The 22,246-nt window shown below is 37.6% G+C and overlaps 1 protein-coding gene across 2 annotated transcripts in view; it reads left to right on the top strand.

Moving 5' to 3' along the window:
• Nucleotides 1–22,246, top strand: part of Snx27 (sorting nexin 27) — a 514,072-nt gene that overhangs the window by 448,367 nt on the left and 43,459 nt on the right. For both annotated transcript variants that reach the window (XM_067138378.2, XM_067138379.2), the window contains exons 7-8: nt 3,892–4,142; nt 14,849–14,998. In XM_067138378.2, coding sequence (XP_066994479.1) covers nt 3,892–4,142; nt 14,849–14,998 — 401 coding nt within the window. The remainder of the gene's footprint in view (nt 1–3,891; nt 4,143–14,848; nt 14,999–22,246) is intronic.

Here is a 22,246-nt window from a genome sequence, read left to right as displayed (position 1 = left end):
TCGCCTCACATGACCCCACCACCGAAGCCAGTTTATGCGCACAGCTTCATCCATCGAGTTCATTCCTAACTTAGTTTTTATCTCCTCGTTCCGAGTACCCTCCTGCCATTAGTCCCACCTATTTGTACCAGCAATCATTCTTGCTACTTTCATGTCAGTTACTTCTAACTTATGAATAAGATATCCTGAGTCCACCCAGCTTTCACTCCCGTAAAGCAAAGTTGGTCTGAAAACAGACCGATGAAAAGATAGTTTCGTCCGGGAGCTGACTTCCTTCTTACAGAATATTGTTGTTCGCAACTGCGAGTTCACTGCATTAGCTCTACAACATCTTCATTCAATCTCACTTACTATATTGCGATCCTGGGAGAACACACATCCTTACTTGAAATTATCTACCTGTTCCAGCTTTGTATCAGCAATCTGACAATCATTTCTCTTGGCTTTCTTGTGTACTGACATCAGTTTAGTCTTCGAAAAGCTAATTTTCATACCATACTCATTGCACCTATTTTAAAGTTCCAAGATATTAGACTGCAGGCTTTCAGCACAATCTGCATTAAGACCAAGTCGTCAGCAGAGGCCAGACTGCTTACTACATTTCCACTTAAATGAATCCCTCCCTGCCACTTTATACCTTTCAGCAGATGGTCCATGAAAACCACGAACAACAAAGGTGAAAGATTACAGCCTTGTCTAACCCCTGTAAATACCTTGAACCAAGAACCCACTATCTCCTGGATGCAAGCTCACAGCCGCGTGCCCCCAACCACACGGCCAACTTACCCGGTAAAACCCATACTAGCACATAAGTGCTGCAAATGCTTTCTGTTCCTATTAGCTTCCATATCTTCCCAACATTTACCAATCACCCTTTCATATCCTTCAGTTCTATTTCCAACTTTCGCATCGAAATTGCCCATTAGGACTATCCTATCCTTGCTGTTGACCGTGGATGTGATGTCACTCAAGGCTTCATAAAACTTGTCAACTTCATCCTCATCTGCACCCTCATATGGTGAATACACTGAGACATTTCTCATCCTAATTCCTCCAACTGCCAAATCTACCCACATCATTCGCCCGTTTACATGCCTAACAGAAACTATGTTGCGTTCACTAGTATTCCTGATAAACAGGCCTACCCCATACTCTGCCCTTCCCTTTTTATCACCCATCAAGTTCACTTTATAATCTTGTATTTCTTCCTCGTTATCTCCGCTTACCTGAGTATCATTTACTCCTAGCACATCCAGATGAATCCTCTTTGCTGACTCAGCCAGTTCTACTTTTTCTTCCATAAGCTCCATTATTATTGATTGCATTCGAGAGATGGTAGGTTTGAATCCCACCATCGGCTACCCTGAAGATAGTTTTCCGTAGACCAGGCGAGTTGGCCGTGCGGTTAGGGGGGCGCAATTCTGAGCTCCGGGAGATAGTGGGTTTGAATCCTACTGTCGGCAGCCCTAAACATGGTTTTCCGTGGTTTCTCATTTTCATAGACAAATGCTGGGGCTGTACCTTAATTAAGGCCACGGACGCTTCCTTCCCACTCCTAGCCCTTTCTTGTCCCATCGTCATCGTAAAACCTATCTGTTGATACAGATGTTGATTCCCATAGTGAACCTGAAATATTTGTCCCGAATGAGTAAATTTATTATACCAGTATATTTCGTCCATTATTGGACAGTATAAATTTTCCTGCTAACTCATTCCTGGTTGCCAGCATTTCACCCTAGGATGCTAAATTGGGCTCATCAGTTGGTAAATAGCACACCTACCAAGACGCATGGCTAAGGTATACCCTGGAGGCCACTGCGTAGGTTACTTGGAGCCACCGGCAGTGCCAATGCTCTATGAGAGACTTAGTCTCATTTCCAAAAATTGATGCCTGTCTGGCCATCAGATGATACAGATGTTGATTCACATAGGGAACCTGAAATATTTGTCCCGAATGAGTAAATTTATAAAGTTGGTCCATTACCATTTACCAGCTAACTCCTTCCTGTTTGCCAGTGTTTCGCCCCATGCGTCTTGGTAGGTGTGCTATTTACCGACTGATGAGCCCAACTTAGCACACTGGGGCAAAATGCTGGCAACCAGGAATGATTTAGCTGGAAAATTTATAATGTCCAATAACGGACCAACTATATTGGTATTATAGACCTATTTGTGTTGTGCGACTTAAAGCAACTTGATAAAAAACAACCACATATAACACTACAACATACCTGTAAATAATAATGCACACTATTAACTTTGATACCTGTGTGGGGGGAAAAACATCACAGTGAAAACATCCTAGTGTATAAGTGGGGATAGTTTTATGAAATTAGCAGCAGACATTTCAGGTGGAAGGAATTTCAAAATCTTTAATGGCAATTGGTTTTCATCACATGGTTGGTCCTTTCTTTGAAGCAGAAAGGTATTTTCATGATAGGGACAGGGAGGGAAACAGACTACCAGAATGTAACCTAAAAAATGAATTGAAGAGACAAGGTGGAGGGAGCTTTGATTATCGAGCAGATATTGACAACAGTATAAAAGCTGTGAGGTGGTACGACAGTAGATGTGTTACGGTTGTGTCTTTTGTTTGCTGTAGTTCATCCAACAGTAAATGTGCATCGTCGGTCTGTTGCAACAAAGGCACATGTAGAAGTCTCAAGACCTAAAATGATCAAAACATACAATGAGGGAATGGGGACTTCGACTTGAATGATATGGTTGATGCATTGTTCAAGACTGTCATTCGAGCAAACTTTACTACTTGAGAATAGTATTCCATTTTATTGGCATTTTGTATGGTAAACGCATGGTTATTGTACCGCAGCCATCTCAGAAAGGGGAGACAAAAAATATATTCCTCTGGCTACATTCAGAGTTCAGATAGCGGATGGCGTTATGAAAGCTGGTGAAGTATGCAAAGGTCATAAATGGGGACAGCAATCACTTGAAGAAAGTAAGGGAACACCAAAGTGTTGGCAGTTTGCATCTAGACCACTTGCAGATGTGAATTTGGATGGAATTAGACACTGGCCACAAATGGATAAGAAACAGCTTTGCTAATTGTTCATTGTTGCCTGTTCTACCATAAAATGTGAAATGTGTAATGTGTCTTTATGTCTGAACAAGAACAAGAGTTGTTTCCAAAACTTCCACACCAGGTAATGAGAAGTAAAGGACGAAGCAGATTAGATAAGTACAGAAAGTTTTCTCAAAGTTACTAAAAGTGACAGAGAAGGATTACCATAATCACAATTTGTCTCACTCATTCATAACATCAGCAGTTCAAAATCATTGAAAAGTTTATGCAACAAAAACAGTATTGTACTTTATGCGTATAATTTAAAGTGATTTGATAGAATCTGAGGATGTTCCTGTAGAATGAAACATGTTATTTCTTGTTTAATAGTTTGTATTTTCTTTAACATGTATGTTATTGTGTTATATGTGTTATTGTTTTTGACAGACTCAAAAGCTTTAAAGTTACATTAGTTTACAATTCTGTATATAGCAGGTACTTGTATATATTGCCAAGGTAATTACATTTTTAGATAATATAAGGGATCTAAGGGGTAGCATGTCTGCCTTTTACCTGGAGACCTTTGTTTTGATTCCTTGCCAGGTCAGGGATTTTTTACCTGAATCTGAGGGCTGCTTCAAGGTCCACTCAGCTTATGTGAGAACAGTTATTTGTCACTGAGATAGCAGTTCTGGTCTAGAAAGTCAAGAGTAATGGCCTTAACATTGTGTCAGTTTTTATATCTTTACTCAACTTTTACTTCATAAATTTTATTCAAAACAAGAATTCTAACTCTTGCAGTTAGGATATTTTATTTTTGTAATCAGCTCTGTCATACCTTTCAGTGTTTGTTTTTTGTACTTTTCTAGAACGAAAACTACAACCAACGGAATATCCTCACAACCTTTACATACAAAATTACAGTACGGCAACGTCTACATGTTTATCTGTACGTAAATGGCTCTTCTCCTTGCCGCGGGAGCTGAGCCTTGCCTCCGATGATCAGGCAACCACATTTATTTTCTGGCAAGCTGTGGATGAGGTAAATCGAGGTCATATTCGTGCCGATGACCGACTGTACCAGCTTAAAGCACTACAAGATTCGTCCAGGAAAAACGAGGTAAGATGACAGCTGGAAGCTCGGTTAACTCATTGTGTACTTATGTTGCGAAATTTACAATTTCATTAAACATCATTGAAAAGAAAAGTAATGCCATGGAATGTTTTGTCTTTAGTTCCCTATTCAAGAGGTTTCTATTGATCTAGTATTGTAATACTAACTCCAAATTTTGACAAAGATTTTGTGCTACCTCATTAAATTACCTATCACTTAAAATTTAGAAGATCTTGGTAAGGGAAGCAATTGAAGTCGGTGGGAAGACAAGTGTGAAAGTGAGGGAGAATGAAACAGCAAGAGCTGCCATAAGAGCAAGGAATGTATCATGAAAATAAAGAGACTGAGAGAAAATTAAATTGGAACTCTTAAGGGATGAGGTAAAGTTGAAAGATCATAAACAGGCATACCAGGACAAGAAGCTGAAGGTCAAAACGGTAATTCAAGAAGAGAAGACAAAGAGTTGGGATATTTTTTGCAAAGAAACTGTAAGTAGTTAGCAAGGGCAATATGAAGTTACTCTACAGCATAGTCAAAGGCAAAAGGAAACTTTCTTTTTTTTTTTTTTTTGCTTTACATCGCACCGATACAATCATTCAGTCACTACTGATCTGCATTTAGGGCAGTCACCCAGGTGGCAGATTCTCTATCTGATGTTTTCCTAGCCTTTTTTTAAATGATTGCAAAGAAATTGGAAATTTATTGAACATCTCCCTTGGTAATTTATTCCAATCCCTAACTCCCCTTCCTATAAACGAATATTTGCCCCAATTTGTCCTCTTGAATTCCAACTTTATCTTCATATTGTGATCTTTCCTACTTTTAAAGACACCACTCAATACAGTTAGGTCGTATGGTGACAATGCAAAAAGAAACTGTTGGACATTATCAAGGCACTTGAAGATGAAAATGAGAATACAGGGTGTTTCAAAAAGGACTTTACAACTTTGACAGCTCATAGTTATTTATTCATTTCAGTTACAGGCATGGTTTTGGTGTCATCTTGACTGACAATAGATCAAGTTTTGACTCACGTGGTATGCTAGTACAGAATCGCGCCACTGCAAGCGCTAGCGGCAGTTGCAGCAAAGATGGCTGCCTTCGCCGGTCCCGAACACGCTCACTGTGTGTTTTGGTTTGAAGAGTCAAAGACGGCGACAACTGTGCAACATAATTTTCATACAAAGTATGGTAAAGATCCTCCCAGTAGGCCTACTATTTATGAGTGGCATAAGTGCTTTACTGAAACTGGATGTTCGGTAAGCCATAAGAAATCCTCAGGTCGTCCCCGTACGTCTGACGATGTAGAGCAAGTGAGACAACGCTTTCAGTACAGTCCTGATTTATAAATTTCATTTTTGTTCCATATTGCACCAGCCGGTACCGTCCTTTGAGCTGGTACGAGTACAAGACAAGATAAGTAAATACATAAAGATGAAATTAAACACTGGGCACATACCCCACACCAAAATAATTTCCAAGAAAAGACAACTTACCTTTGGATAACAAAAGGTTCCCGTGGATACTAGAATAAAACTGGTACAGTATTAACTGGTACAACGAATTGCAAGAAAGACCAACCAGATATGGAGTTTAAAAGAATTTAATTTTAAAATATTGAAGAGTGTTTAACAACTGAGGAAAAACAAAATGTAATCCAATTAGGCTCAATGAGCTGCAACGTAATGAAGTTAATTAATAAATTAAACTTAGATAACTAGGAAAAGAAGAAAATAACGGCAAACTCACAATAACAAAGACGGCCGTCATTTAAATAAAATAGGAAGAAAACAACCTGGTAGCTTAAGTAGGCCTACGGCAAGAGTTAAGTTACCTATCTGTAATCTCAATTACTTTCCACCAAAATTTTTAATTACTTTTAATATTTCAGAAAACACTGGACCAGGTTCAATTTTGTTGCCATGAGCTTTCACAAGTGTCAAGATTTTAAAAGGTCTCAATAATGAACCCAAAATTGGACCCCAAAAAAACACAACAGAAAATCGGGCGGGGGAAAAAAAAAAAGAGTCCCCAAAAGGGTAATTAAAACATCAATCAAGAGACCAAGTACACCCCCAAAATAGCGCAGAATGCCAAAGTCATGCTCTAAAGGAAAAATCCACCCTCCACATTAAGTCCAACCATCATAAACAATCATTAAAAATTAGTAAACGTCGCCATGGTAATGGTGCAGGCAAAATTTACGAGGCACCAATCCCAAGGAACCCACAATAATAGAACACGAGAAAGAACAAAAGAGACTCAAGGATAAAGAATAATCAGAAATAAGATAAAATAGAGAGAAAGCATGACACCAAAATAAATAAAATAAACAAGGGACCGAAAACCAGAAATAGACGCTTGTGGGAACTCTTTCAGGCATTACATAAATGAATTATACATTTCTTTAGGGCAAAACAAAACCACCCCGTAATTCCCGAGAACATTGCTTTAAATATAAAATAACCGTAGCCAAAATTTTGGGAGCAAGCTTTTAGAAAATTACAAATGAGAATCCCATGTTTCAGTAGAATTACCAATACTGAAAAGGTTCTTTTTCTTTTTTTTTAATGATTACATTAATTTCAACAAACAGACGATTTCCAAAGTGCCGCTTAAAATTCGGGAAACATCCGGAGAGGAAGATTTATATGAAGTCACAGACCCATTGATGATGAAGACTAGATGCATGAAGATCTAACTTACAGTTCCAATGTAGCTTCCATGTTCTGGAGATGCGTTGTTTACATACTCACAAATTTATTTACCGTAGTCATACTTAATCCACAAGTAGGAAGGCCATACCAATTCTAAAAATAAATAAAGTTCTTGAGGATGAATAACATCCTCGCAAATCAACGGTTTTATCCGAAATTCATGGTTACACAGATTGCTAGCGTAGAGCCACAAAGAAGTTGGCTTCTGATCGCCATGATAGCTTCCAACAGACAACGGGCCGCTACCAAGCCAGAGAGAGAAGTTCATTACGTAACAATCCTCGCTAGCCCTGATTGGCCAGCGACATAGGCACGGCTAGAGCCGGGCTCGCTTGTGCAGAAGGTAGACACTAGTTTACCGCTGTTTGGCACAGAATATGCGAAACACAGACAGACAGTTCGTGAAATAAAATGGAACAGAGAGTATTAGGCAAGTCAAATAATAAGTTAGGAGTATGGCCTCCAGTAACTTAGAAGTAGTCGTAGAAAGCAAGTTTGAAAGATGAGCATAATGTGACACAATTTCTACAGCGATAGCCACTCCAAAACATAAATGGGGAAGGCTAAAAACGTTACCTCGGTAACACGTATTGATAGCCATCAAATGTCATAAAAGAAAGAAAAGTTCCACCTGATCAATACTTTTTTATTATCACATGTATGATAGAATTCACATGTATATTAGGACCGGTTTCGACCTTCTACAATGTCATCCTCAGCTGCATTAGAATCTTATGTTGGCATTTTTGTATTATGCCTCATTCTTGAAAGCTTTATGACATACTCTGAAATTTAACAACATTATTTTGATTACACTTTTGCTAAGAGTTCTAATGTTACAACATAGCTAAGATTATAACATGTTAAATACTCTTATTACATAATATAATGACCCAATGTACACATATAATTATAATAAAAATGAGTTTGTCTTTTTTCTAATGCGTAATGAGTATGTAGGAATAGATTACCATAGGCGTTTGCCTATTCAGTTAAAATAAGCTCCATTCTTATAAATGTTTAGTCATGTATGAGGCGAGCTTTGTTGATACTTGTGAAGTGATTAATGTTATAGCAGTAAATTAGCAGTAAAATACGCTAACCAAATGGAATTATATGCTGATAGTTCAATAAAACATATTATATATCTACATTAAAATACTAGCAAACATGGTTAAACGTGCTTGAATGCATTTTTGAAAGTCTAAAACAGCTAACAAGAATAAATCTTGCGTTGTTTTGCAGTACGTATTACATTGAAATAATGTGAAATTTGCCCATTATACAAACATATAAACACATTAAAATATTAAAACATTGTAAGATATGTTTCGACGCAAATGTCTGTCTGTAGTCTAAATTGACAAGTGACAGCACATTCTTATGTTGTTTTAAAAAAAGACTGATGAACATGTGAGTTACAAGCCTGTATTTGTATAAGCTTAGCCGATACACTTTGTGTATAACTCAACCATTTTATCTTTCTTGTTATTGTGAGTTGAACATAATCCTGGCTTGTTTGATGTGGCTGATGTTCTGGAAATTGTTCAATTCGAATGACAAAGTCATAATTATTGGTGGCTCTTTCCTTTCTTATGATGTTGGTGTTGGTAAATATCTGTAAGTCGAAATGAGTGAATTAGAAATTTTTGTTGAATTAAAGTTTGCGTACTATTGTATGAGTTCTGTGATAATCTACTTACTGTTGTGGAGTGGTTGAGATGTATGCTGCTTGGCTGTCTGTCGCATATTGTATCTCGTACTTCTGGTGTTGGTGTCGCCTGTTGTGAGGGGGGTGGAGGGGTGAGTGGGGGAAGCTTCGGTGTGTGTATGGGCGGAACCAGGTATGTCCGCTGTCTGCGCTATAGCTTGTGTATGACGTTGTTTGTTGACTAATCTGAGGTAATCATTCTTTATGATAGGGATAATCTTATTAAATAAAATATTAGTTTTCTCAGTTATTTCATTAATATTGTAATTGGGGTTTGTATATTGATCAAATGTTATGAATAATTCTTCGTTTATATTAAGCAAAGGACCTTTGGGATTTGTATTTAAAATTTTCAAATCATTACTTATATCCGTAAATTTATGCTTGTATTCGTGCATGTGCTGACCTATTGCAGAAAAATGATCAATTTAGACTACAGACAGACATTTGCGTCGAAACATATCTTACAATGTTTTAATATTTTAATGTGTTTATATGTTTGTATAATGGGCAAATTTCACATTATTTCAATGTAATACGTACTGCAAAACAACGCAAGATTTATTCTTGTTAGCTGTTTTAGACTTTCAAAAATGCATTCAAGCACATTTAACCATGTTTGCTAGTATTTTAATGTAGGTATATAATATGTTTTATTGAACTATCAGCATATAATTCCATTTGGTTAGCGTATTTTACTGCTAATTTACTGCTATAACATTCATCACTTCACACGTATCAACAAAGCTCGCCTCATACATGACTAAACATTTATAAGAATGGAGCTTATTTTAACTGAATAGGCAAACGCCTATGGTAATCTATTCCTACATACTCATTACGCATTAGAAAAAAAGACAAACTCATTTTTATTATAATTATATGTGTACATTGGGTCATTATATTATGTAATAAGAGTATTTAACATGTTATAATCTTAGCTATGTTGTAACATTAGAACTCTTAGCAAAAGTGTAATCAAAATAATGTTGTTAAATTTCAGAGTATGTCATAAAGCTTTCAAGAATGAGGCATAATACAAAAATGCAAACATAAGATTCTAATGCAGCTGAGGATGACCTTGTAGGAGGTCGAAACCGGTCCTAATATACATGTGAATTCTATCATACATGTGATAATAAAAAAGTATTGATCAGGTGGAACTTTTCTTTCTTTTATGACATTTGAGCACAGTCCTCGAAAATTGACAGGGCGTGCTTCTCGAGAGCTGGGCGTCGCACATACGACTATTTGGCGTGTGTTGAGAAAACGGTTACATCTCAAACCATACAAGTTCACAATGGCACAGCAACTAAAATACACTGATAAGATTACTTGTAAGGACTTTTGTGTGGACATGTTACATCGGTTGGAAGAAGATGAAGATTTCATTGGAAAGATTATCTTTAGTGATGAGGCAACTTTTCACTTAAGTGGTAAAGTTAATAGACACAACTGTGGGATCTGGGGCAGTGAAAATCCAGTGAAAGTGCTAGAACATGAACGTGATAGCCCAAAATTGAACGTATTTTGTGCATTGAGCAAGAGCGAAGTTTTCGGGCCCTTCTTCTTCAGTGAGAAAATTATCAAGGGAATAGTGTACTTAGATATGCTGGAAAACTTTTTAATCCCGCAGATTGACGCTGATGACCAAGTACTCAGCATACATTTCATGCAAGATGGCGCACCGCCACACTACCTCTCCGACGTCCCGGATTTCCTGAATGTACAATTTCCGGGTAAGTGGATAGGACGAGGTGCACCAATTGCATGGCCCCCATGCTCACCAGACCTGACACCTCTAGACTTTTTCTTTTGGGGATTCGTCAACGATACAGTGTTTGTTCCACCCTTACTGGCTTCTCTACCAGAACTCAGGCGTAGAATCTGTATCGCAATTGAACGAGTCATGCCTGACATGCTGCAGCGAGTTTGGAAAGAAATCGACTTCAGATGGGGTGTGTGCCCCATGACCACTGGAGGTCACATTCAACCTGTTTAGTCAAGATGACACCAAAACCATTTCTGTAAGTAAAATGAATAAATAACTATGAGCTGTCAAAGTTGTAAAGTCCTTTTTGAAACAACCTGTATAATCAGAAAGGAAAGAGACATCGGAGAGGTCCTGGAGAATTATTTCAATCACCTCCTGAATGGATCAGAAGAAAAAAATAAAATTGCCATGAGTAGATGAAGTCAATGCTGTTATCATCAAAGCAGCAGGGTTATAGGATCTGCAGTGGCTACACATATTACTTAATGCAGTGTGGAAGGACAACAAGGTACCTGCAGACAGGAACAAGGGTGTTATCATTCCTTTGCTCAAGAAAGGGAATAGGCAAAAATGTACCAATGATAGAGGGATAACTCTGTCATATGGGCTGAAAATTCTTAAGACCATAGAGCAAAGGTTGCAAAAAATTATAGAACTGCAGTTGAAAGAGGAACAGTATTTCAGAAGTAACAGGTCTGATCTTATATTCAGTGCCAGAATGCTGATGCCAGTGTATTTGGAGAAAGACAAGAACTTGATCAGGGTATTTCTGGATATTGGAAAGGCATACGACAGTGTCACAAAGGAGAAAATCTGGCACCAATTACATTGTTAGAATAATCTGCTATAATGTTGTCACTGTTCTGTTTCTGAGTAGCCCTATCAAAAAGGGAGAGAAAAAAAATGTAGAGTTATCTGGTTGCTTAATTTAAACTTATTTGAATCTTCAACATACTTTCTCATTGTTTTCAGATCCAGACATGAAACTTTTTTTTTTCCCACTATGTTATATACACAAAGGCCTCTAACTTAGTACTAAATCAGAGAGAGAGAAAGAGGGGGGGGGGGTTAGGTGGGTACCACAAGACATAGTATATTAAATTTCAGTCAACATAGACATCTCTTGGAACATATTTTCATTCATATTTGATAAAACATGGTCAACGAATGAAATGTCGTATGGCTTTTAGTACCGGGATATCCCAGGACGGGTTCGGCTCGCCAGGTGCAGGTCTTTCTATTTGACTCCTGTAGGCGACCTGCGCGGCGTGATGAGGATGAAATGGTGATGAAGACAACACATACACCCAGCCCCCGTGCCATTGGAATTAACCAATTAAGGTTAAAATCCCCAACCCGGCCGGGAATCGAACCCGGGACCCTCTGAACCGAAGGCCAGTATGCTGACCGATCAGCCAACGAGTAGGACACATGGTCAATTATTTTCCAGCACTTATTTCTTCACATATGTGATAGTGAATGATGGCCATGGAATCGTCGATGATACTCTCTCTAGTAAATTTGAGATCTTGACGTGAAATGCCCAGTGATGCAAGAACTTGACAATAACATTTAAAAAATAACGGATAGCCTCGGATGGTTGGCGTTTTTATTGCATAAGGTCTCATGGACAGCAACAATTCGTGGCATGTCGGTTGACCTTAAGTGATACAGGGTTCTCTAGAAAAAAAGCTAAGAATGTAACAGTATTTACAATAAGAGGGTGCTTATGTAACAACAGCATCACAGAAATAGTAGGTGCATTTTCTTATAACAGATTTACATAAACGTTTTAGTCAGCTAAGTGGGGGAAGGGTGCCCAGACCCTAAGCCCTCTTGTAAATCCACGCCTGCAAAAGAAGAAATAAATTCTTTGAATAAAGAAATTTCTCAATCCTATTACCTTTCTAGAAATGTCCAAAAGATTACTTTTTTTTAAAAGGGAAATAACCCACTATTTAAAATTAACTTTCCTTAAACTTGGTTCAAACACCAAGAACGACGGCTGTATACGTGGACGAGACCTGGAGACACTGGAAGGTATCAAATAGACTTCATTATGATTAGGCAGAGATTCAGAAACCAGGTGTTGGATTGCAAAACTTTCCCAGGAGCAGACGTGGACTCTGACCACAACTTGTTGGTCATGAAATGCCATCTGAAGTTGAAGAAATTGAAGAAAGGAAAGAATGCAAAAAGATGGGATCTAGACAAGTTGAAAGAAAAGAGTGTGAGGGATTGTTTTAAGGAACATGTTGCACAACGACTAAATGAAAAGGCTAAAGGAAACACTATAGAGGAAGAGTGGAGAGTCATGAAAAATGAGGTCAGTAGGGCTGCTGAAGAAATGTTAGGAAGGAAGAAAAGATCAACTAAGAATCAGTGGATAACTCAGGAGATACTAGACCTGATTGATGAACGACGAAAATACAAGAATGCTAGAAATGAAGAGGGCAGAAAAGAATACAGGCGATTAAAGAATGAAGTGGATAGAAAGTGCAAGGTAGCTAAGGAAGAATGGCTGAAGGAGAAATGCAAGGATGTCGAAGGCTATATGGTCCTGGGAAAGGTAGATGCTGCATACAGGAGAATCAAGGAAACCTTTGGAGAAAGGAAATCTAGGTGTATGAATATTAAGAGCTCAGATGGAAAACCACTTCTAGGGAAAGAAGACAAAGCAGAAAGATGGCAGGAGCATATCCAACAGTTGTATCAATGTAAAGATGTAGATAATTTGGTTCTGGAACATGAAGAGGCTGTTGATGCTGATGAAATGGGAGACCCAATTTTGAGGTCAGAGTTTGACAGAGCTGTGAGAGACCTCAATAGGAACAAGGCACCTGGAATTGATGACATTCCCTCTGAATTACTGACTGCCTTAGGCGAAACCAGCATGGCAAGGTTATTTCATTTAGTGTGCAAGATGTATGAGACAGGAGAAGTCCCATCCGATTTTCGGAAGAATGTTGTTATACCTATTCCCAAGAAAGCCGGTGCTGACAGGTGTGAAAACTACCGCACCATTAGTTTAGTGTCTCATGCTTGCAAAATTTTAACACGTATTATTTACAGAAGAATGGAAAAACAAGCTGAACCTGAGTTGGGAGAAGATCAATTTGGCTTCAGAAGAAATGTAGGAACATGTGAAGCAATCCTGACTTTACGTCTGATCTTAGAGGATCGAATCAAGAAGGACAAGCCCACGTACATGGCATTCGTAGATCTAGAAAAGGCATTCGATAATGTTGATTGGACCAAGCTATTTATGATTCTGAAGATGATAGGGATCAGATACCGAGAACGAAGAATTATCTACAATCTGTATAAAAATCAGTCTGCACTGATAAGAATCGAGGGCTTTGAAAAAGAAGCAGCAATCCAGAAAGGAGTGAGGCAAGGCTGCAGTTTGTCCCCTCTCCTTTTCAATGTTTACATAGAACAAGGCAGTAAAGGAAATCAAAGAGAAATTTGGAAAGGGAATCGCAGTCCAAGGAGAAGAAATCAAAACCTTGAGATTTGCCGATGATATTGTTATTTTATCTGAGACTGCAGAAGATCTCGAGAAGTTGCTGAATGGTATGGATGAAGTCTTGGGTAAGGAGTACAAGATGAAAATAAATAAGTCCAAAACAAAAGTAATGGAGTGCAGTCGAACGAAGGCAGGTGATGCAGGAAATATTAGATTAGGAAATGAAGTCTTAAAGGAAGTAGATGAATATTGTTACTTGGGTAGTAAAATAACTAACGATGGCAGAAGTAAGGAGGACATAAAATGCAGACTAGCACAAGCAAGGAAGAGCTTTCTTAAGAAAAGAAATTTGCTCACTTCAAACATTGATATCGGAATTAGAAAGATGTTTTTGAAGACTTTCGTGTGGAGCGTGGCATTGTATGGAAGTGAAACATGGACGATAACTGGCTCAGAAAGAAAGAGAATAGAAGCTTTTGAAATGTGGTGTTACAGAAGAATGCTGAAGGTGAGATGGATAGATCGAATCACGAATGAAGAGATACTGAATCGAATTGGTGAGAGGAGATCAATTTGGCTAAATTTGACGAGAAGAAGAGTTAGAATGATAGGACACATCTTAAGACACCCAGGACTTGTTCAGTTGGTTTTTGAAGGAAGTGTAGGGGGTAAGAATGGTAGGGGTAGACCAAGGTATGAATATGACAAGCAGATTAGAGCAGATGTAGGATGCAATAGTTACGTAGAAATGAAAAGGTTAGCACAGGATAGGGTGACATGGAGAGCTGCATCAAACCAGTCTATGGACTGATGACTCAAACAACAACAACAATACTCATCTGTTACTGACCTAGTGAGAGAATGCCAAGCATATAAACAGTATTGTTAACTCTCTTGTGTAGCTATGTATGTGTGTGGGGAGTTGTTCTTTACAAGACATTAATGTGTGTGGAGATCAGAACATTTCATTGTCATTGGATGTAACCTAAGAGTTCCATTACACTGTACTTTTCATTCCGCTTCCTTTTTTTTTTTTTACAGTATCTACGCCTTGCAAGAGAATTATCAGGTTACGGAGAGGTTGTATTCCCTCATTGTTCATGTGACTCGCGAAAAGAAGGTCACGTCATTGCATCTGTAGGATCTCAAAGCTTCAAACTTCAAGCGTGTCGGGAAGATGGTGCTTTAGAGGTATGAAATAAATGTTAACTTACCAAGTGAAACTTGTAGAAGTATATTTTTCTTTTCAGCACTATCATCATCATCATCATCAGTTTTCCACTCCAGTTGCCCGGGTGTGGTTTACGAGCACTCTCCACTTCTGTCTGTCCATGTACCACTCTTCTCTCAAGACAACATCCTAGCTGACTCCTCTTGTTCCTATGTCCTCTTTCACTTGGTCCAGCCATCTCTTCCTAGGTCTTCCTACCGATCGTTTTCCGGCCACGACTGTGTGTAGCCATTGTTTTGCTGTCCTTCCATCATCCAATCATTTGACATGGCCAAACCATTTCAAACGGGCCCTTGTCACTTTTTCATTCAGGGATGGGTACACACCAGCTTCCTCCCTTATTCTTTCATTCCTTACCCTGTCCCTTTTTGTCTTCTGTACCATAGTACGTAGGAACTTCATTTCAACATAAAGTTTATTTACTTTAAAGTAGTAAATTCAGTCAGTACCAGTTTCGATCCCTATGGGATCATCATCAGCTGACACACAAAGAAATAGTTACAAAAACATCACATATGAAAGATTACACCTTGTAAAACTAGTCCAATTAAATCAGACGTTAAAAGTTGTTTGTTAAAATATTAGTGAGTATATCTTTGGTTAAAAGCACCTGCTGTGTGAGGCATATGACCCCACTATGTCTAGACTATTATACATTAAATGGATTTTACATTTGTTTACATTAGTGTTTAGGATATTACACTTAATATAATTGATCCATTTGATTCAAGCATTCAGACTTGCTTATTAAAATGATAAATATGTCTATCTTTGGCTTAAAAAGTACATTGTTGTTAAGGCATATCGTCACACTGTGCCTATATTATTGAACATGGAATGAAGTTTGCACTTATACACACTAGTAATTGTAAATTTGTTGTAATGTCTTGAAAATATTTGTTATTTGAGGCTTATCACTTCATTGTGTCTGATCTATGAAATGTCAATAGGATTATTTACACTTTTTGCATTGATATTTAGGATATTTCACTTTTGTATAACTAGTCCAATTGGAACAAACATGAAATGCTTATTGAAATGTAACTTTCTTGGCTAAAAAATGCTATATGATATGTGTTACCTCATGCACCTATTTTATTGTGCATAAAATGAGGTTTATACTTGTTAACATTAGTACTATGAGATTGTTATCGTCTATAGTATATACATGAAAATTTTTTGATCTGACATGGCAAGCCGGTTAAAAGTAGATAAAATAGTAAACTAATGGAATAGGTTCAGTTTCTTATTCATACTGTTTGTTTTTACCACTTTGCACTAGTAAATTGGTAAGTGTATGGCATATGTATGCTAAATTAAAGTTTATATTGTTTTTCCATTTATTACAATTTTTATAAATTGCTGCTAGTGATAAAGTTATCTTGGTCTATAGATATCGTTGAGAAAAGTTGCGTGTGTCGTTGCCGAGTTAAATGGTGACTATTAGAAAACATTGTTAGCGTAAATTGTATAATATTGTATTATAGGAAAATTTTCTTCTCTTGTTAATTTAATATTTAGTGCTTGACAATAACATATTTTAGTGTACCATTTGCCACCGAGGTAGACACCTCATTTGCAAATAAAGAGATTTTTATTTGATTTGATTATGAGTTGAATTTCGTTAGAAGTTCCGTGCATCTTGATGAAATTTAAATTATGTAGTTGTTAGCCAGTGCACGTTTATTGTGATGATAGCGTGGAGGCTTCTTGTATGTTGTAGGGTATATGTATCTGCAAGTAGAAATAATCGGTATAAGAGATGGTGTATTGTGGACTGTGGAAAGTGAGTTGTATGTTATATTACTTACGTTGAGTGTTGACGCTGTGTGCTCTGCGCGGCTGCCTGTCAAGATCTGTTACGTGTTATCCTAGGACTGCAGTTTGCGGCGGCGGAGGGGAGGTTTGGAGGGATGGGTGGAGCGCTTGTGAGGGGAGCGGGGTTGGAGGAGGGGAGATCTTTGAGCGGTTTATTTGTATGTGAGGGTTGTTGTTTGTTAATTCTTTTTAAATAATAATTTGTTAGGAGGGGAATGACTGCATCGAAAAGAATATTGTTTTTATCTGTGGTTTCATTTAAGTTGAAATTTGGGTTGATGTATTGGTCTAGGCCTATGTAGAATTCCTCTAGTATACTGAGCAAGGGGCTCTTCGGATTGGTATTGAGGATTTGCATGTCATTATTGATATTTGTGAATCTGTGTTTTTGGTCGTTGATATGTTGTCCCATGGCTGAAAAGTGTCTATGCTTGATTGCATTTATATGTTCGTTGTATCGTATTTGAAAGTTTCTTCCGGTATGCCCTATATAGCTGGCTCTGCTGTCATTGCATTTCAGGCGGTAGACACCCGAGTGGTTGTATTTATTGATATTATTGACTGATTTGGAATTGTATAGTATGTCAGTATTGCTACGTGTGGTTTTGTAGGCTATTTTCAAGCCTTGTTTTTTAAGAATGTTAGTTATGGAGTGTATGTGGTTATTATTGTAGGTGAATAGTGCATAGTCTTTTTTATCTTTTACGGTTCTGGTTAAGTTGGTTTTTATTGTTTTTTTATTTTGTTGATAATTTGATTTATCATTTCTTTTTTGTATCCGATCTGTTTGGCTATTTCATGAATTAGGTTCAATTCTTTGTTTAAGTCTTTTTTCGTGAGTGGAATGTTGTATGGTCTGTATATCTTTGGCTTAAAAAGTACATTGTTGTTAAGGCATATCGTCACACTGTGCCTATATTATTGAATATGGAATGAAGTTTGCACTTATGCTTTCTTGTGGGTGTGTGGGTGGGTGGAATCTATTTTTATTGTGTTAGATGTGGGTAGGTTTCCTGTATATGTTGTATGTTAAATGGTTATTGTGTCTAGTTATGGATATATCTAGGTAGTTTATTGTGTTGTTATTTTCAGTTTCCATAGTGAATTTTATGTGATCTAGGATTTTACTTTCATTGGTATGCCTATTATCTATTATAACAAATACGTCAACAAATCTACACCAAAAGGGAATGTTGTCTAGTTTTTGGATTTCTTGATATTTTAGGTAGTCTATGTATATTTCAGCCAGTATACCTGATGTTGGTGATCCCATGGGTAATCCTTTTTGGTGGTATATAGTATCATGGAATTTAAAGTAATTATTGTTATGGTTTTATGTTGTAGTAGCAATCAATACGGAGATGAAGCTAATAGACTATGATGGAACTTCATTTCTGCGGCTTGTAGTTTGCTATCCACTTGTTGGGTTGTTGTGCAGGTTTCTAGGCCATATGTTAGTATGGGGGTGAAGTATGATTGGAATAGAATCTGCTTTGATCTTAAGGGAACTTGTTCGTTCCAGAGGAGGTTCCGAACTTGATGGTAAAACTGAGCTGATTTTTTAATGCGGTTGTTAATCTCATGCTGTATTCTGTTATCACTTGAAATGATGCACCCAAGATATTTATATTGGTCTACTGTTTCCAGCTGTGTACCTTCCAGCATTATTTTTCCTTTCTTCTTCTGCCTGTTGACAGACATAGTAACAGTTTTCGATTTATTTATTGTTAATCCGTGTGCTTTCAAATGTTCATTCCAGGTGTTCAGCCTCTCTTGGACTTCCTTCTCTGTATTTCCCCAAATTACTACATCATCTGCAAATGCAAATGCATTGATGTCCATATTGTTCTTCTGCTTAATTTCTTTCATGACTTCATCCGTGACAGTGATAAAAAGTAAGGGTGAAAGGGTACTGCCTTGTTGCACTCCTTTAGTAGTTTGGAACCAATCAGAATTACCGTTTTTATCTGTACGCAACTGCAGCAGTCTTCGTAAAGCATTTTAACTTTCTGGATAAGACCTTTGGGTACATTTTTCTTTCTTAAGCATTCCCATATAGTCTTCCTTGGAACACTATCAAATGCTTTTTCGAGATCCAAAAACACTAGTGTTAAGTCTTTGCCCTTCTCCCAATGCTTTTCTAACAGTATTCTAAGTGCAAATATGAGATCCGTGTTCTCTGAATCCATATTGTTCTTCCTGTAGTTGTGGTTCTATTATTTTCCTTAGCCTTTTTTCAAGTATTTTCTCAAATATTTTCAAACCATGAGACAATAAAGTGATCCCTCTATAATTGCTACATTTCTTCCGGCTTCCTTTTTTGAAGAGAGGTATTATTATTCCCTTTTTCCAAACATCTGGGACTTTCCTATCCTTCCATATTGCATTAATTACTCGATGAAGCCACTGTATTCCATTGCACCAGTTGCTTTGATCATATCTGCACTGACTTCATCAAATCCTGTTGATCTTTCTTTGGGCATACTATTAAGGGCAGTCTCTACTTTCTTCCATGTTGGCGGGCTCTCTTGGTCAGCCTCATCATTGCAGCTTAAACTGACCTGCATGGTTACATCATTGGAGTCTTTCCCAGTACAGTTGTATAAATTATCAAAATAGGATTTCATGATCTTCCTTATTTCTGTCTCTTCCCTGACTATGTTACCATCTGGTTCCTCTATTGCTGTTATGTATTCATTGTCTCTTATATTTCGTATTGTTCAGTAAAGTAATTTAGAATTAGCTTTGCTGTCTTGCTCTAGTTTATCTGTGAAATCAGTCCAAGCTTTCTGTTTTTCTTCGGCCACAATTTTCTTTACTCTTAGCTTCTGATCTCTGTATTTCTGCTGCAGTTCGTTTACTCTAGATTCATTCCTTTGACTTCCTCTTTGCATTTCTTTGTCTTTGGCTTTCCTGGTTTCATTTTTTTGCTTTCACAGCAATCTTCACCCGATCGTTCCACCAAGGAGTTTCTTTTGCCTTCATTTTGCTATTAGTTTTACCACAAACTTCTACTGCAGCTCCGACAATGCTTTCTTTGAATCTAGTCCACTTGATGTTGCCTTCTTGTAATGCATCTGATGGTAATTTATTGGTCACTTTTTTTGTGTATTCAGCTTGTTTCTCTGCCTTCTTTAGCTCCCATGTCTTGATTTTTGGTTTCCTGTATTTCTGAGGTCTGTAAATTTTAATGTACTTTATTGTTGCGAGGAGAAGTCTGTGGTCACTGTCCAGGCTTTCACTTGGTATAACTCTGACATCACATATGGCCTTTCCTGCTTCATTGTCTGATATAAAATAATCTATCAGAGTTTTAGTATCTCCATTCCAACTGTATCTTGTTAGTTTATGACTTAGCTGCTTCTGAAACCAACTGTTGTTTATTCTCAAGCCATTCCTTACACATAGATCTAGAAGACTTTCTCCTTCTGGGTTCCTGTCTTCATAACCATGTGGACCTAGTACATTTTCATATCCAAGCCTGTCTGATCCAACTTGAGCATTTAGATCTCCCATTACTATGATATTTTCCTCTCTTTCTATAGCTTCTTCTAAATCAGTTCGGAATTGTTCTTTTTCCTCTTCGTTATAGCCAGTCTGTGGGGCATACACCTGGACTACTGTCAGCACACTCTTGTAAGAGAGATGTTTAACTTAATAATTCTATCATTAACATATATTACCTCACTGATGACATCAATGTCCTCTCTTAATATAAAACCTACACCATTTTTTGCTTCTGTTTTGTTTCCATTCCAATGTAGTTTGTATCCTTTTCTTAGCTTTCTTGTTCCTCTTCCCTTCCACTTTGCCTCACTCAGGCCAAGAATACAGAGGTTCCTCCTTTCCATCATATCTATCAGCTCCTCGCTTCTGCCAGTCAGGGTCAGGATATTTAATATTCCAATTCTGTGTTTTGGACTCTTTCTTTTGGGCTTCTTCTCAAAACATCGTACTTGAACATCAGCCTTACGGTCATCATACGTTGCAGATGTTTGAGAAGATGTGTCTATCCGGTATTTGTTTTGCGATCCGAGGCTCGTTTTGTAGTTGAAAGCAATCGATATAACCCTTCAGTTGACTTGCTAAGCTTAACACTGCTGGGGATTTTCTGTCAGGGGTATTCTCCCTTAGCCTTTGGCAGTCCCCTACCTCACTGCAAGGCAGCAGCTGATGAATTTATGTATCATTTCCTACACAAGGGTCACATCAAACCTTCTAGGGGAAACTCCTCCACCCGTAGCTGTTGGTCTTCCTCTAGTTTGTAGGATGCTAAAAGGTTAGTTTTTTCCACCTATTCAATACATATAAATTTTATAAATTAGGAATTTATTATAGATTCCACTTGAGACATGTTTCGCCCTTCATTGAGGGCATCATCAGTCAAAATATCACCTCAAGGTAAAAAATCAGGTAACTGGTTAGTAGTTGACAGTACAAATTAATACATATTATTAATACAATTACAAAAATTAAGTATGGGAAATAGTTGTACAAAAGAGATGGTTGAACATATAGGTTTATAGATGAAAAGTCAGCACCAATGCCTAAAATTAACATAGTAGAGTTCGGCAGTGGTGCTCTGGAGAAACAGTTGACGCAATCATAGGGAAATAAAAAGTTAAAAAATATTTACATTAAAACAATTAAGGGAGAAAAGTTGTTACAAACATTGACGCCGAACACTACAACTTTTCTCCCTTAATTGTTTTAATGTAAATATTTTTTAACTTTTTATTTCCCTATGATTGTGTCAACTGTTTCTCCAGAGCACCACTGCCGAACTCTACTATGTTAATTTTAGGCATTGGTGCTGACTTTTCATCTATAAACCTATATGTTCAACCATCTCTTTTGTACAACTATTTCCCATACTTAATTTTTGTAATTGTATTAATAATATGTATTAATTTGTACTGTCAACTACTAACCAGTTACCTGATTTTTTACCTTGAGGTGATATTTTGACTGATGATGCCCTCAATGAAGGGCGAAACATGTCTCAAGTGGAATCAATAATAAATTCCTAATTTATAAAATTTATATGTATTGAATAGGTGGAAAAAACTAACCTTTTAGCATCCTACATTCAGTATCTTCAATACGGATAGCAATGATTTTCATCAATTCCTCTAGTTTGTTGGGTTTGGTATCGGCCACCCAACCCTCGGCCAGACAGTCGCAGGTGTACCGTCTACTGTCACATACGGTAGCAGGATCTCTCCTGACCTGACATTTACTTTTCAGCACTATATGCCCTCCTATTATGGGCTGGTTGTACTATTTACTGGTGTAAGAGCAGGTAACTTCGCCACTTTATAAAAGGTTATCTTCCTTCAATGACCTCAGATAATGCTCTGATAGATTTAATAGGTGATCTTACCTAACTT

The sequence above is a fragment of the Anabrus simplex genome, chromosome 1, assembly GCF_040414725.1.
Source record: "Anabrus simplex isolate iqAnaSimp1 chromosome 1, ASM4041472v1, whole genome shotgun sequence".
NCBI classification, from domain to species: domain Eukaryota; kingdom Metazoa; phylum Arthropoda; class Insecta; order Orthoptera; family Tettigoniidae; genus Anabrus; species Anabrus simplex.
The sequence above is the reverse complement of the archived record's forward strand: the minus strand, read 5'-3'. Positions and strand labels throughout refer to the sequence as shown.